The 15,804-nt window shown below is 40.7% G+C and overlaps 1 protein-coding gene across 1 annotated transcript; it reads right to left on the bottom strand.

Moving 5' to 3' along the window:
* Positions 1-1,706: 1,706 nt before the first annotated feature.
* Positions 1,707-8,982, bottom strand: LOC102417914 (E3 ubiquitin-protein ligase TRIM69-like). Its single transcript, XM_014450294.2, has 6 exons — positions 8,069-8,982; positions 7,154-7,249; positions 4,363-4,596; positions 2,903-2,925; positions 2,694-2,818; positions 1,707-2,167 (listed from the first exon to the last, which is right to left on the bottom strand). The coding sequence occupies exons 1-6, from the start codon at positions 8,654-8,656 to the stop codon at positions 2,106-2,108; spliced, it is 1,128 nt and encodes a 375-aa protein (XP_014305780.1). The 5' UTR covers positions 8,657-8,982; the 3' UTR covers positions 1,707-2,105.
* Between the last annotated feature and the right edge of the window lie 6,822 nt (positions 8,983-15,804).

Below are 15,804 nucleotides of genomic sequence, written 5' to 3'. Positions count from 1 at the left end.
TAACCTACCAGTTGGAGCATCTGCCCCTTTGTGGTCAGTGCAGTCATAGCAACTGGTTAACTAGTTGACTGTCTGCCCCCTAGTGGTCAGTGCATGTCATAGCAAGCCGTTGAGCAGCCTTAGCATATCATTAGCATACTATGCTTTGATTGGTTGAACGGACAACTGGATGACCAGACACTTAGCATATTAGGCTTTTATCATATAGGATTTCTTAAATGTAATCATAATCATTTCATGGGTGTTTACCCATATTAGCAACTATAAATTATGTACCAACAATACATGACTATTGTATATCTCTATATATAAACGGCCAATATGCAAAGTGTCCCCTCAGGAGTTCGACCAGGAGACCAGGAGTTCGATCGCTCACTATGATGTGCACTGACCACCAGGGGGCAGCGCAGAATGAAGGAAGGCCCCGACTGGCCTTGATCGCCAGCCAGACCTAGGGACCTACCTTTGCACAAATTTCGTGCACTTGGCCTCTAGTCTCTCTCTCTCTCTCTCTCTCTCTCTCTCTCTCTCTCTCTATATATATATATATATATATATATATATATATGTATATATATATATATATACACACACATACATTTCTGTCTGCTATGTCCTTTTCATGTTTCAGATGTTCCTCTTTTTACTCTGTTTCCCACACTCACATCTTCCCTACTTAGTGAAACTTCTCAAATGAGTGACCTATTCACTTCACTACTACCTCATCCAAATCACTCCTGGAATTCTTCTCCGGAATCATTCTTTATTTTCTAGTCCCTCCCAGGCCTTTGTTTAGATATTAACAATTTTCACCTAGATGGCTACTGCAAACTCTAAGTTTGTCTTCTAGTCTCTTGGGAGCAGAAACTATGTCTTTTACTTCTATGTGCTTGTGATGTGTTCCAATAAAACTTTACTTACAAAACAGGCAGCTGTATTTGCCCCAAAGAAAGTAAAGCACAAATATTTGTAAACAAATGTTATGCAAATTTATTGATAAGAGCCATAAACTAGAAACTACCCAAATGTCCATCAATTGGTGAATGAATATGCAAATTGCAATGTATCCATAAAACATGATTACTGATACATGCAACAACATAGGTGAATCTCAGAAAGCATTATTCTAAGTGAAAAAAGCCAGACACAAAAGACTACAGAATATGTAATTCCACTTACATGAGATTTTAGAAAAGACACAAGTGGAAAAAGGCAGATTTAGTGACTCTCAGGGGTTAGGGATAGAAGGAAGAGATTGACTGTAAAGGGATACGTAGGAACTTTTCAGGATGATAGAAATTTTTTATATCTTGATTTTGCAGATGTTTACATAAGTATTTACATAAGTATATATATATTTGTCAAAACTCATCAAATTGTACACTTAAAATGATGAGTTTATATCTATGAGGTGTTTTTTTTTGCTTAATCCCTTCACCTTTTTTACTCAGTCCCCTAACACCCTCCCCTCTGACAGCTGTCAGTCTGTTCTCTATATCTTAGACTCTATTCCTATTTTGTTTGTTTATTTTGTTCATTAGATTCCACATATAAGTGAAATCATATGGTATTTGTGTTTCTCTGGCTGGCTTATTTTACTTAGCATAATACTCTTAAGGTCCTTCCATGCTGTTGCAAAAGGTAAGTTTTCCTTCTTTTTTATGGCTGAGTAGTATTCCATTGTGTAAATGTAACACAGCTTTCTTATCCACTCATCTACTGATGGGCACAGACAACAGTATGGTGATCACCAGAGAGAAATGGGGGTTGAGGGAAGTAGAAGAGAATAAAGGGGGAATAAATGGTGACGAAAGGAGACTTGACTAGTGTGGTGAATACAGTAAAATGTATTATAGAATTGTACAGTTGAAACCTACATAATTTTATTAACCAATGTCACCCCAATAAATTCAATAAAATTTTAAATGTTGATTGTTTTATGTTAATTATGTCTTAGTAAAGCTGATTTTTTATTGTCAATTATCTGGAAAAATTGTTAACAGGGATAGATTTGTGATTTTCATTAAGTCAGTAACTACTAATAATAATGAAAAAGTTTTCTATAAAATATTTTTAGAACTTTGTATTTATATAAATATTTTTATTTAGAATTTTATGTTCTTGAAATGCCATTTGTGTTCTTTTGTCCTGCTTAATTCTTTGGTATCTACAGGATGACAAAAACTTAGAGTTCATATTAGGCATACCTATTTGAATTATTGTGTGTTTTTTGTGTTTGTTGTTGTTGTTTGAAGCACTGAAGATCTCTAAACAATCTTCTAAGATATTATACTCCATTTTATGAACATCAAACAAAAAGGACCTATAAAAACCCTATTACATTCAAAGAGTATATATAATAAACTCCTCCTTCAGGGCAGAAAAATGCCAAGGATTTATATAACTGATTTAGCAAAACAGTATAAAATATTAGTTGTCACATTTGACAGAACAATTAAAATCATAGGCTGAGAGGTAATTCTGACATTAGACTCTGTTTACCAGTAAAAAGCCATAAATTCTTAAGTCATGGTACCAGAAGAAATTCAGTCATACCAACTAGCTTTCTTTTGCTAAACTCTACTCTTCCCCCGTCCCAGACTCTAAGGTACTAATTAGGGCCACAGAAGAGGTCCCACAGATGAAACATACATTAGGAGCCCCAGGAACCAATAGCTGCTACCCACTGATACCTGGAGAGATAATGGACTGCATTTCCCTCCACATCATGTACTGGATGGGACCTTTGTACAGGCCCAAGTTCAGGTTTCTGGAGATAAGCTCCCTGGGTGTCAGCACTTTCATTCCTTTCTCCAAGCTGCAAGAAACATAAATAATTTATTTTAGATATTCTCCAGGGACTGAAGATAGGGTAAAAATACCATATGGAAATACCACTTACCTATCTAAGAAAGGTGTGATGTCCTAGAAGAGGAAAAGAGAAATAGAGAAGTTAGATGCCTGTTCATCAACTGCAGAAATTTCTTTGGTGATACTGGCCATCACTGGAATTTGATTGTCAATACTGGGACCCATCACCACCTCTCATCCTCCATATGTGTTTTCTGATCTGCCTCCTTCATCTAACCCAAGATAAACTGGTCTTATCTTGCTCTTATTTTCTAGCTCCCTTTTACATGGAATAAGAGAGAAGTTAAGGTTAGGCTACATTTCCCTATACTGCCATAGTCTCAGGAGAATACAAGAGGTCAAGCATGTCAAACTCGCGGCCCGCGGGCCACATGTGGCCCACAATGAATATTTTTGCGGCCCAGCCAATATAACAGTATGTAAGAAACGTTTTAATAAAAATTTTGTAACTTAATTTTTATAATATCCTGTTATACATAATTAATAATGAACTACAATGTTTGCTAATGACTGATTACTATAATCGTGTTGCATTCATTTCCCTTACGCGCCTTACACACAGGTGCATCATTTCTCTCCACTAATACTAGCAGCGAATATTTTAGCACCCAATTGCCACGTCATTAGTCTTGTACTGACTTGTTTGGTGTGCACAACAGGAAATACTTCGCTTACAGAGAGCAAGAAAAATAGGTTTATTTGTGTTACACTTGTTAATTTGTGCAGTTATTCAGTATCTGGTAAGTTAATGTTCAAGAAAAAAATATTAATTTTTATTAAAATGTTCTATTATTTTATGTTAATGATTATTCATTCATTTCAGCCCTTTGTATTCAGCATGTTTCTATTGAAATAAACCTACATTTCTATGAAAATTGAAGTTTTTGTTTTTTTTTGCAGCCCACATAAACTTAAACCTTGTTTATTTGGCCCGTGTTAGCCTTTGAGTTTGACATGCTTGCAGTAGGTATTCTCACCCCAAGGCCACTTTTCCTTACTCTGGCTAGTTAAGCTACTGAATGCTGAAGTGGTAACCAATGCCACATTAGAAGTGAACTTTCAATGACCAAATATTGACAAATAGCTTTTCAAACAGATCAATGTATGATTTCTGAGAACCAAAGATACAGCTTAGGTTGCAACATTTTATTTTTAAGAAATAAAGCTTCAAAAGTTCTTTATGAAGAAATATTAAAATATTAATACATACGGTTATTTTTGGAATTTTATTGTCTTCTTTTCTAGGAGGGTGAAAGGAAAGCTTTCTATTGAGTGTAAGGCAAAAGTAGCTTCCTGCTTTTCTCCCAGAGAATTTTTAAAATTTTTTTTTGATTGTTGACATTATTACAGATGTCCCGCATTTCCCCCTTTGCCTCCCTCCACCACCCCTGGCAGGTTTTTTCCCCTTCATTGTGGGGAAAAGCTGCTTCTATATCCTTTCTGGCCCTCTTTCCCCTAGTAGCATACCCAGTCATTGATATGGAGTCTTACTTTGAGAAAGTTGAAGGAGTTCTGCTCTTCCATCCTTGCCTGGAGGCTCACCAACATCTCCTTGACTAGGAGATACTGTTCCTGAAGCTGGTTCAGATTCAGCTCCATTTCCTCATTCAAGACTTTCCCTTCTTGCCGAAGCTCATTTAAAATGTCCTTTTCTTTGCCGTGCAGAAATTGATGCAGCTTTAGAAACTCCACGGAGATGTGCTGCTGCAGATGTAGCTTGTTGTCCTGGAAACCTCCATGATCATCACCAGGGTAATTCCTGAGACTAGCTCTTGGGGATGGGGGCCCACACCAACAATACTCACACAACTTGGGAAATACCATAATAGGAAAATGCATAAAAATGCAGTATCAACATTGAGCCATACTAAAAGGAGCCTCTTTTGTGGCAGATGGGGAGACTTACTCCATCTTTCTCAGCTAGTTTAGCAATTCAGGATGAAATAGTCAAAAGTAACCTGCAGGTTCCTATTGCAGTACTGAGGTGGTAACCATTGCCATGTGAAATAAGACTCTGGGTTAATCAAACATTCTAGAATGAATGATAATACTCTCCTACCCACATGTATAAGCCAATATCTACCAAGTGATACTGTTAGACTGGGGTCATAAGGAAGTGGAAAGAAATATCCTTCTCGAGAAATCAAAACATCAGAACTGGGGGGGTGGGAGGGGGCACTCCTGCTGCCAAGACAATATAAAAGAAGAGATGGGAGCCCTAGCCAGAGTGGCTAAGTTGGTTGTGCATTGTTCTATGCACTGAAAGGTTGCTGGTTCAATTCCCTTTCAGGGTACATGCCCAGGTTGTAGGCATGCAGGAGGCAGCCCATTGAAGTTCCACTCTCACATTGATGTTTCTCTCTCTCCCTCTCCCTTCCTCTCTCTAAAAAAATCAACAAAAATATTTTTTTTAAAAAAAGAAGAGTTGGGAAATGTTTGAAGCACTAAAATTGATAACTGATATACTTGCAGCTCTTTTCTTAGATGACCTCAACATCCTCATAGGTGAGTCATCTGATATCCTGGCTTCTTGATTCCTTATTCTCATTTCTAGTGATTTCCACCTTTATCTATTAACTAGAGGCCCGGTGCACAAAAATTTGTGCACTGGCGGGGTGGGGGTATCCCTCAGCCCAACCTGTGCCCTCTCACAGTCTGGGACCCCTCGGGAGATAACCACCTGCTGGCTTAGGCCCGCTCCCCGGGTGGCAGATGACAGGCCCGGATGGCAGTGGGGCATCCCACCTGTAGTATGCAAATTTAACGGCCATCTTTGTTGGGTTAATTTGCATACTCTTCTGATTGGCTGATGGGGTGTAGCGAAGGTATGGTTAATTAGCATCTTTGTCTTTTATTAGTGTAGATTCTTAGTTACACTGAGGATTTTATCATCCCCAGTAATTTCACCATCTCCAAAATTAACTTTTTACTCAGGTATCCCTATTGCAATTTTGGGTCTCATTGAAACCTGTGTATTGACCCCTTCGTTTCTATTTCTTCAACTTCTTCTGTCTTTATGTCCCTTTTTTATCTTGATGGATTCTATGGTCCATCATTGTTATTGTACTCTTAAAATAGTCTTAACTCTCTCTTTCCTCTAGCTCAGTGGTCGGCAAACCATTAGTCAACAGAGCCAAATATCAACAGTACAACGATTGAAATTTCTTTTGAGAGCCAAATTTTTTAAACTTAATCTATATAGGTAGGTATATTGTTATTAACTTAATTAGGGTACTCTAAGGCTTAGGAAGAGCCACACTCAAGGGGCCAAAGAGCTGCATGTGGCTCTCGAGCCGCAGTTTGCCAACCATGGCTCTAGCTCATACTTTTCTAGTTTTCCTTTCACCGCTATTTCTTAGTCTTACTTGTTAGTTCTATAGTTACTTGATATTCTGTTATGGGCTCTTTTTCCTTCTCATTCTATATCCAACTGTCTATTTGACAGCTACACTCACACCTAACATCTAATAAATCACTCCATCCAGATTATTATTTTTTTAATCTCCAAAGCATATGCTGAGGCTGTTTACGTCTTTCCATCTCCATTGCCTCTCTAGACCAAGCTACTATCATCATTCTATGGCAGTGATGGCGAACCTATAACATGAGTGTCAGAGGTGACATGCGAACTCATTTTTTTGGTTGATTTTTCTTTGTTAAATGGCATTTAAATATATAAAATAAATATCAAAAATATAAGTCTTTGTTTACTATGGTTGCAAATATCAAAAAATTTCTATATGTAACACGGCACCAGAGTTAAGTTAGGGTTTTTCAAAATGCTGACATGCCGAGCTCAAAAGGTTCACCATCACTGTTCTATGGGGTCATGTGGTAGCTTTCTAACCATTATTCTTGCCATTGTCTCTCTTAACTCATTCTCCACACAGCCACTAGACTGAAATTTTCAAAATGAAAAGTATTTCTTTGGACATAGCTATCTTTAGTGAATTTGCCATAGATAAATTTCTTATTTTGCCATAAATAAGAGGAAAGACCAGAGAAATCACAACCCCACAAAAATCACCCAGCAACTGAACCATCAAAAGGAAGAGCATATTAGGGGAAAGGCCATTGTATTCTCCCTGTTCATCAACTATAGGGAACTTGCTCTACTGCTATCTTCTTTTCCACCCTACTGTGTCCATTCTTTAATTTTATAACCCAAGTTTCATTTAGTGTATTAACACTATATGTATAGTTACCTTTCCACCCTAATAACTAAGGTTATAAGGAGGGTGTATTCTAGTTCTGTCTCATAACCCCCTACCCTGCTCCTCACCTTGTAAGCAGCAATAGCGTCTCTCTGCCTGTTCCTCAGGGACTGAAGTTCCTTCAGGGTTGCCTCCAGTTGATCCTTAATGATGATAAACTCCTCCTGGGAATACCGCATAAATTCAACCCATACTGACTTGGGAGATGAAGGGCCATAAGGGACATCTCCCCCAAAGCACTAGTATGTCAGAAAAAAAAGCCAGCTCTTGCTGCAAGAGTCTTTCCTTTCCCCCATGTCATAGTTCCTGTCTCTTCCAAGAATAGTGAAGGAAATTACAAGCGGCAGAAAAACTTAGGTTTTTTTCTTTTTACCTTCTTAGTTAACTACAGGGGTTTGAGGAAGGTAACAGAACTCTATACATTTTCTACCCTAGTTACACTGTTCTAACTATACCTTTATTCACGTTGTTCTCACTTAGAATACTTATTTCTTCCTTTTGTCCCTCCAAATCCAAATGATTTTCCCATTCAAACTTTCTTTCACCATACATCACCTGAATGTTTCAATTTTTTCTAATCTTTTCTGAAATTCTAAACATTTATGAATTACTAGTGTGACAAAATTTAGCTCTCAATAGTAAACTCTAAAATTACTTCTGTTGTTTTTTTCATTTTGACTAAATTTCAAGAGTTTTATAACAAGAGCAATATTGTATGCATTCACGTTCTGCATGGTGTCTCATAGAGCACTGTCATGGCAGGGTTTCGGTAAGTATTTGATTAATTGGCTAGAAGGCTACAGCTTCTCCACTACTCCTTTCCCATATTAGCACCTCTAGAGAAAGAACATTGTAAGATATATTTTCTGAGCATTCTGGTCTTTCTAATAATCATCTGAGTAAAGGGGTGAAATTGGAAGAGAGAAGTCCTACAGAAAATATTTTCCCCAGCTCTCCTAACAGATTGTTCAAGGCTCACCTACCGTGAAGAAATGGACAGCATCAGAGATCTGCAGGAACTCTTTAGACTCCCCCCCAGACAACCGAGCATCTTTGCACTGAAAGCAGATCAGCTTCCCTTCCGGCTTACTGAACAATTTCAGGTTCTCTCCATGTTCTGGGCACTGTGGATGGCCCTTGAGTAAGGGTAGGTCCTTAATCTTGTCTACCAGCCTCTCCAGTACAAGGTTGAATGCACAGTTGGCATGTTGACACATCATCTTACACTTAGGACAGAATGTTTCCTTTGTTCGCTGCTTCCAAAAGTTTTGAATACAGGCCTGGCAGAAGTTGTGGCCACAGGTTAGCATAAGTGGATCCCGGAACCAGTCATTACACAGTAGACAGTGTAGCTCCTTAGTAATATCTTGTATCTGCACTTTAGAGGGTATCTGAGTGATCAAATCATTTGCTTCAATGTAGTTGCCTTGGTCAGTGTTGGAGGAGGTTTTGGGAGACACCTTTGGAAAAGAGCAGTTAAAATGAGTTCTCTTTCTAGCTATCCACTCCAGGATAGTGGACTCCACTCCTAAAGAAGTTGAGAATTGGTGCAGCCAAAGTAAAAGCACCATAATCTCTTCTTTGAAAATGATCTGATAAGTTTTGTAACATCATCATTTATTACTACTTTCAACACCATTGAAACTTTAGTAGAGAACCAAGATAGAAGAAAGAATACTCAACCAAAGAAATATGTTTTGTTGTACATCCCCCCTCCACTCACTTTTTTTATGTATCAGTTGAAAGTTTTACCTTCAACTTCTGTTCTCCTAGTTATTACCTTTTTTTGTTTTGGGTTCTAGAAGTCAAGTACAAAGAATTAGAAGATCAATCAGATTCCTCAGTCAAAGGCATAGTATCACTCAGGCCTTCTGCTCTATTTTTTATTTTTGTTAATCCTCACCCAAGGATATTTTTTTCCCATTGATTTTTAGAGAGAGTGGAAGGGACAGGGAGGGGGGGGGGCGGAGAGAAAAAAAGAAACATCAATGTGAGAGAAACACATCAATTCATTGCTTCTCGCACATGCCCCAACCAGGGCCAGGAAAAGAACCTGCAAGCCAGGTACATGCCCATGACCAAGAATAGAACCCATGACCTTTTGGCCCGCAGACCTACACTCTACCACTGAGCCACACTGGCCAGGGCCTGCCCTCCTTTAAGAAAAATTACACAAATAACATTTATACAGAAAAATGCAGAATCTTACTTGTACAGTTCAATGACTTCCAACACTAAACATTAGTTTTGCCTATTTTTTAATTTTATATAAATTTTGTGACATGTACTCTTGTTGCTGGCTTCTTTTGTCAACCTTATATTTGTGAGATTTATCCATATTGTTCCAAATATACACATTTCTCTTGGCTATACACCTGGAAGTGGATCATAGGATTGGCATATAGTATATAATGCCAAACTTTCTACACAGCCCCTAGGTTTGTCCCATATCTTTATCAACAGTAGATATACAGGGTATCCCAAAAAAGTGTATACACACAATACCTGTAGATTCCATTACATTTTGAAAATGAAATGTATTTCAATAAACACTGCCTTTATAATTATCCAAAGTTTATATACATTTTTTGGGGGACACCCTATATTTATTTTAGCCATTCTGGTGGGTATGCAGTAGTATTGCAATGTGGCTTTAATCTGCATTTGCCTGAAGACTGTGGATATTGGGACCACTTTCAGATGTTAATTGTCCATTTGCATTTCCCCATTTGTGAAGTGCCCATATAAGGCACATATTTTATTGTTAATTTGTCTTTTTATTTATTCACAAGAGTTCTTCACATATTTTAGATATAAGTTCTTTATCAGATACACATATTCCAAATTTCTATTGTCACTATGTGGATTGCCTTTTTTTTAAATTACTTTTGAACTTTTTTCTTTTTAAGCATAACACCACACACACACATAACACCACACACACACACACACACACACACACACACACACACACACACCATGCACACACCTGCACACAACTTCTCTTTGGGCACACAGCTGCTTACAGAGCAATGGAGGCCCTGTGGTTGGCTCAGAATCTTTTGGGAAGAGAATTTGAGAGTCCTGGACATGTGGTGTGTGATTTAAAGTCAGAGATAGATTAGGCTCCTTGGTCTCACGGACTCTTTGTCTTGTAAACAGGAACATAGCTGGAGGAGGGTCAGAGTAGGAGCCTCTGGAAAGGGACCTGTGTTGCCCAGGTCTAAGGGTGGTAATGCCTTTTTGTTCCATTTCACTCACCCTTATCCTATCTCATCTGAGCACCGTCCTTGGGTTAGGCCTGTCTCTGCTCTGGAACCAGCTAGGAGGGGCTGCCCTGAAAGAAAGTCTGGAGTTTCATCTCACAGGCCACACCTTTACCAGAACTAAATTCCTGAGGTCTCTGGGACCCCATGGGGCGTGTCTGATTCAGCTGTGTGGAGGAGCTTGTAATCATCATTGATTGCCCAGATTATCAGAATCTGGGCTCTGCTTTCTAGTTTGTTTGTTTTTTGCCAGAATTCCTGAAATGACCTTACCCACCCCAGATTCTGAAATGCTAGCATCCATTGTCCCCAGCACATACCATGTCCAGCTTTGTATTCTTACCTTCTCCTGGATGCTAAAGCTAAAAGGTAGAGGTTCAAGAGTATATAAATAGGGACTGAGATGAGACCACCTCAGAGGAGGAGGACAATTTTTTGTTGTTGTTGTTGACCCTTACCCAAGGATATTTTTTCCATTGATTTTTAGAGAGAGAGTGGAAGGGAGGGGGTGAGAGAGAGATATTGATGTGAGAGAGACACATCAATTGATTGCCTCCTGCATGCACCCTGACCTGGGGCCGGGGATTGAGCCTGTAACCAAGGTACATGCCCTTGACCCAAATCGAACCCAGGACGCTTCAGTCCATGGGCTTATGCTCTATCCACTGAGCCAAATCAGCTAGGGCTTTCTGTGTGTACTATTAATTAAGAATCGAACCCACGACCCTTCAGTGTGTGGGCCGATGCTCTATCCACTGAGAAACACTGGCCAGGGTAGTAGCAGGACAATTTTTATCATGGAGATAAGTATGTTTTAGGAAAGCATAATAGATGGGTCCCTGACACTTGACTAGGGAGTGTTGTCAAGGATGACATCCCATCGAGGATGTCTAAGATGGGACTTGAAAAATCAGATTGTCAGCAGAGGAAAGTGAGGAAGATTATTATGGAGAAAAAAATGTTAAATGTACAAATACTATTTTTTCCATTTGTATGCCATGCCTCCTAAAGGATAAAAAACTTAAATATAGCCCGGCCAGTGTGGGTCAGTGGTCGAGTATCGACCCATGCACTGAGAGATCACTAGTTCAATTCCCGGTTAGGGCACATGCCTGGGTTGCTGTGGGCTCAATCCCTGGTGGGAGCATGTAGGAGGCAGCCAATCTTTGTCTCATTAATGTTATTATCTCTCTCATTGTGCCTTTCTCTCTCTGAAATCAATAAAAATATATTTTTGAAAATAATAATAGACAGAAAACTTATTCTGAGGCAGAATCCCCGAGGATTGGTCCAAGGGTTATTCTCATGCTCTTGAAAGGGAAACAAGATTCAAAACTTGCTCTGACACTCAAGTCAATGGTGGAATTAAGAGAATCCAAATAATTCCAACCCTAAAACCAGGGCTATCCCCATCTGCTGTGCATGCCCTGGAGAATTTGAGTATTCAGAACTACTTTATTCCTTACTCCTAACCCTCTATTCCAGTGGTTCTCAACCTTGGCTGCACATTAGAATCACCTGGGAATCTTTTTAAAATCCTGATTTCTGGGCCTCATCCTCCGGAAATTCTGTTCTTTGTTAGCTAATGTTGTGGCCCCACCCCATAACAAAGAAACAAAATTTCCGGAGGATGAGGCCCAGAAATCAGGATTTTAAAAAGATTCCCAGGTGATTCTAATGTGCAGCCAAGGTTGAGAACCACTGCTCTATTCCCAGTTAGAAGTTTGCATTTGCCTCTATTCATGGGCTTAGTTCCACTCATATTCAGGTCTATTCTAGCTCGGGGAACAAGCATTTGCTCCCTAGTTCCCCACACTGCCTGTGTTCCTTATCCCTGACATCTTATCTCCCCAAACCTGGATCTTGCCAGCCTAGACCTAATATAGCCACTTTCCCTTTGAATATTACCTCTCCACCATTCTTTCCAGTCTCTGTTTCTGAAACTCCTATCAGACAAACATCAAAGCTTCTCACTCTACCTTCATTGTTCGTAGTTTCCTCTTCATATTTTCTAACTCCATAGCTCTCTGTGCTTTGTTCTGGACATTTTCTCCCATTCTTGTTTCATAGATGCTATTTATATTTTGTTTCTTTAAACATCTTTGAATGAGGTGAGTTTCTACTGAGTCAGCTATTTTCAAGAGACTTGCAAGAAGGTTGAGGCAGGGTCACAGTTGAGGCTATTTTCTTTAGGAAACAACTAGAGGCCCGATGCACAAAATTCGTGCATGGGGTTGGAGGAGGGTCCCTCAGCCCGGCCTGCAACGAAGCCAGTGTCCCTTACCCCAGCCTCCAGCCCGAGGTCCCAGCCCTCCCTTCGCATGGCCAGGGCCCCTCCCCTCCCTTCCCTTTGCATGGCTGGGGCGTGGACGCTGGGCTCGCATTGCCGGGGCGATGCAGCCAGTGTCCCGCCCCGGCCACTATGGGTGCCGCCATCTTTGTCATGGAGTGACAGTTAATTTACATATCACTCTTTTATTAGTTAGGATGTGTGTGAGTTTTTATAGCCCTTACTTTCCCCCATGATGGCACTGCAGGGTTGCTTACAATGTAGAGTCTATATCCTCCATTCTTCCTCACCAACAGACTTCTTCCCACAAATATGGCTTATTTGCCCTTGTTCAACTTCACTTTCCCTAATTTCTCAAATATTTGTGACAAGTGGGTGTAGGAAAGCTTCTATTTCAGCCTTGCCTGTTCTCGTTGTTCTGTACTAGGGGTTGTGCCTCTTGAGACACTTTCTTTGGAGAGCTAGGTCACTCTTGCTTTGTATAATACCTGCATGCCTAGGCATTTATTATCACAAATTTTGTGCAAGGGTAGGTTTCCTAGGCTTGGCCAGTGATCAGAGCTGATCCGGGTGAGGCTGATCAGGGCTGTGCTGGAGAGGAGGCGACAGTTGCTGGGCCGTCACGAAGGAACGGATGCCAGGTGCTGACACCGCCATCGTTGGCACCCTGCCATGGCGCGGTTCCCTGCCTCCCCCCTCCTCCCCTTTCCTCACCCCTGTGCTGCCAACATGGCAGGCAGGCAACGGGATTGGGGCCTGCTGGCCAGGGGGAGGGACAGGGCACAGGAGGTTGGCCACCGGCCCCAAGGAGGGAGCCGGCCTTCAGTCCCCCTGGGAAAGGGGCCACGTCTGCCGCCACCCACCCCAGGTTCCCCGTCTCAGCCCAGGGCCCGAAGACCCCAGCGGGGTCAGGAGAGGAGGAGATGGTCTCTGCCACCATGTGGTTCCCCGCCTTCCCCCCTCCTCCTTCCCTTGCTGCTGTGCACCACCGTGGTGGGTGGGCGGCAGGCGGGTGGTGGGCTGATTGGGGCCTGCTAGCTGGGGGGAGAAACGGGGCATGGGAGGATGGCCGCCAGCACCGAGGAGGGAGCCAGCCCTCGGCCCCACTGGGAAAGGGGCTATGTCCACCACCACTCACCCCTGGTTCCCCATCCCAGCCTGGGGCCAGCCCTGTTTGGGCAATTGGGGCCTTCCGGATGGGGGAGACACTGCAGGAGGTTGGCCAGTCAGGGGAGGTTGGCTGTGGGAGCACACTGACCACCAGGGGGCAGCTCCTGCATTGAGCATCTGCCCCCTGGTTGTCAGTGCGCATCATAGCATGGTCGTTCTAGTCACTTAGGCTTTTATATGTATATAGATTCCAATTTGACTTTGACATTGGGCAGTCTCTCTTTATTTATTTATAGGTTATAGTCCAGGCTTACAGATGTCTCTAGTTACGCTGCAAATAGAGTTTGTCTATTTTTCATACTCCTTGTAGTGTGAGTTAAACAATGATGAGTTTCTGAGAGAAAGAGGAAAAAAAATCACAGTTTTCTACTATTTGAAAACCAAAGCTTAAATTATATTTGACACTTTATCTAATATTTTTATGTATTTAGAGAAGGTGGGAAGAGGATAGAGATATTTCAATATGTCTTCCATACAACATCTTGACCAGGTTGGGTAACATAGTTTCAGCAGTAATCAGTGTGTATACCTCTTCTTAAAAATAACAAATTGAATTTTCCTCTAGCCTACAGGAATGAGGAGTCAACGTCAATAATAAGCAGCATTTTAGAAAAGGCTTATGACTATTCTTTGCAAACCTGTTTTTTTAAATATGTTTCTCATTGACTTAGGAGAGAGGAAGGGAGAGGGAGAGAGGGACAGAAACCTCAATGATGAGAGAGAATAATCTAAAGCAGTGATGGCGAACCATTTGAGCTCGGCGTGTCAGCATTTTGAAAAGCCCTAACTTAACTCTGGTGCCGTGTCACATATAGAAATTTTTTGATCTTTGCAACCATAGTAAAACAAAGACTTATATTTTTGATATTTATTTTATATATTTAAATGCCATTTAACAAAGAAAAATCAACCAAAAAATGAGTTCGCATGTCACCTCTGACACACGTATCATAGGTTCGCCATCACTGATCTAAAGGCTGCCTACTGCACATTCCCCTACTGGGAATTGAGCCTGCAACCAGGCATGTGCCCTGACCAGGAATTGAATGTCATGGGTTGACATTCAATCACTGAGCCACACCGACCAGGCAAACCTGGGTTTTTAAACTTTCATACCCAATGCCTACTAGATATGTTCCTCATAGTTGATGTCATTCCTATAGGTCACGCTAAAGGTCAAGCCTACATATACTAACTATGTGGCCTCCACTCCGCCTCCCAGGCCACAGGTAATTAAAATACAGATGGGCTTCTGACCTACTCATTGACTGTTCAACATTCCATGATGTGACCTAATACAAAAAAATAATAATAATAATCTGGCAAGCTAGAACCTCTTGTAAATTTATCTCTGAAATAGATAATCAGGAAATTAACAGTTGAAGTAGTCATTTGAAGATTGACATGAGGTAGAATTTGGGACATGAAAGGTCATCATGGCATGGAGAAGCTTAAGGACACAATCTAGGAGCTTAATTTTAAACAAGGCAGAATAAATACAGAAATGTAATGTGGAGAGAGTCAGTTAGTTGGTAGAGATAAGAATTATAGAAAAACAAATGGGGAGAGTGGCAGTGTAATGTTAACCACAGCTCTTCCTGGATTTCTATGCATAATGCCTTGCCATGTGAGTTGGAAGAGGATGTTTATCTTCCTCTTCACTGAAGGTAACTTGTCAGAATCTCTGCTCTTATAACAGATCCTCTACCCCAGCACTAGATAGAAACTGCTTAAAGCTTGCTGTGGAGTTTGCTAAACACTCAATCTTCATCCTCTTTGACTTATTGAATCAGTTCTTTGGTCTTATGATGCAATACTGTCTAGTTCGCCTGCCTCTGACCATTCATTCCTCTGCGTTGGCTGGTTTCTCTTCCTCTTCTCACTTTAAGTGTAAACAATTACTGTGGTCTGTCTTCAGCTCTATTCTAACTTTATTCTCTCTTCTTACCAAGTGAACCATTCATTCCAGTACTTCATGTACAACTTCATAGAG

This window comes from Myotis lucifugus, unplaced genomic scaffold, assembly GCF_000147115.1.
Source record: "Myotis lucifugus unplaced genomic scaffold, Myoluc2.0 scaffold_1956, whole genome shotgun sequence".
NCBI classification, from domain to species: Eukaryota; Metazoa; Chordata; class Mammalia; order Chiroptera; family Vespertilionidae; genus Myotis; species Myotis lucifugus.
This window is presented reverse-complemented; position numbering and strand designations above follow the sequence as displayed.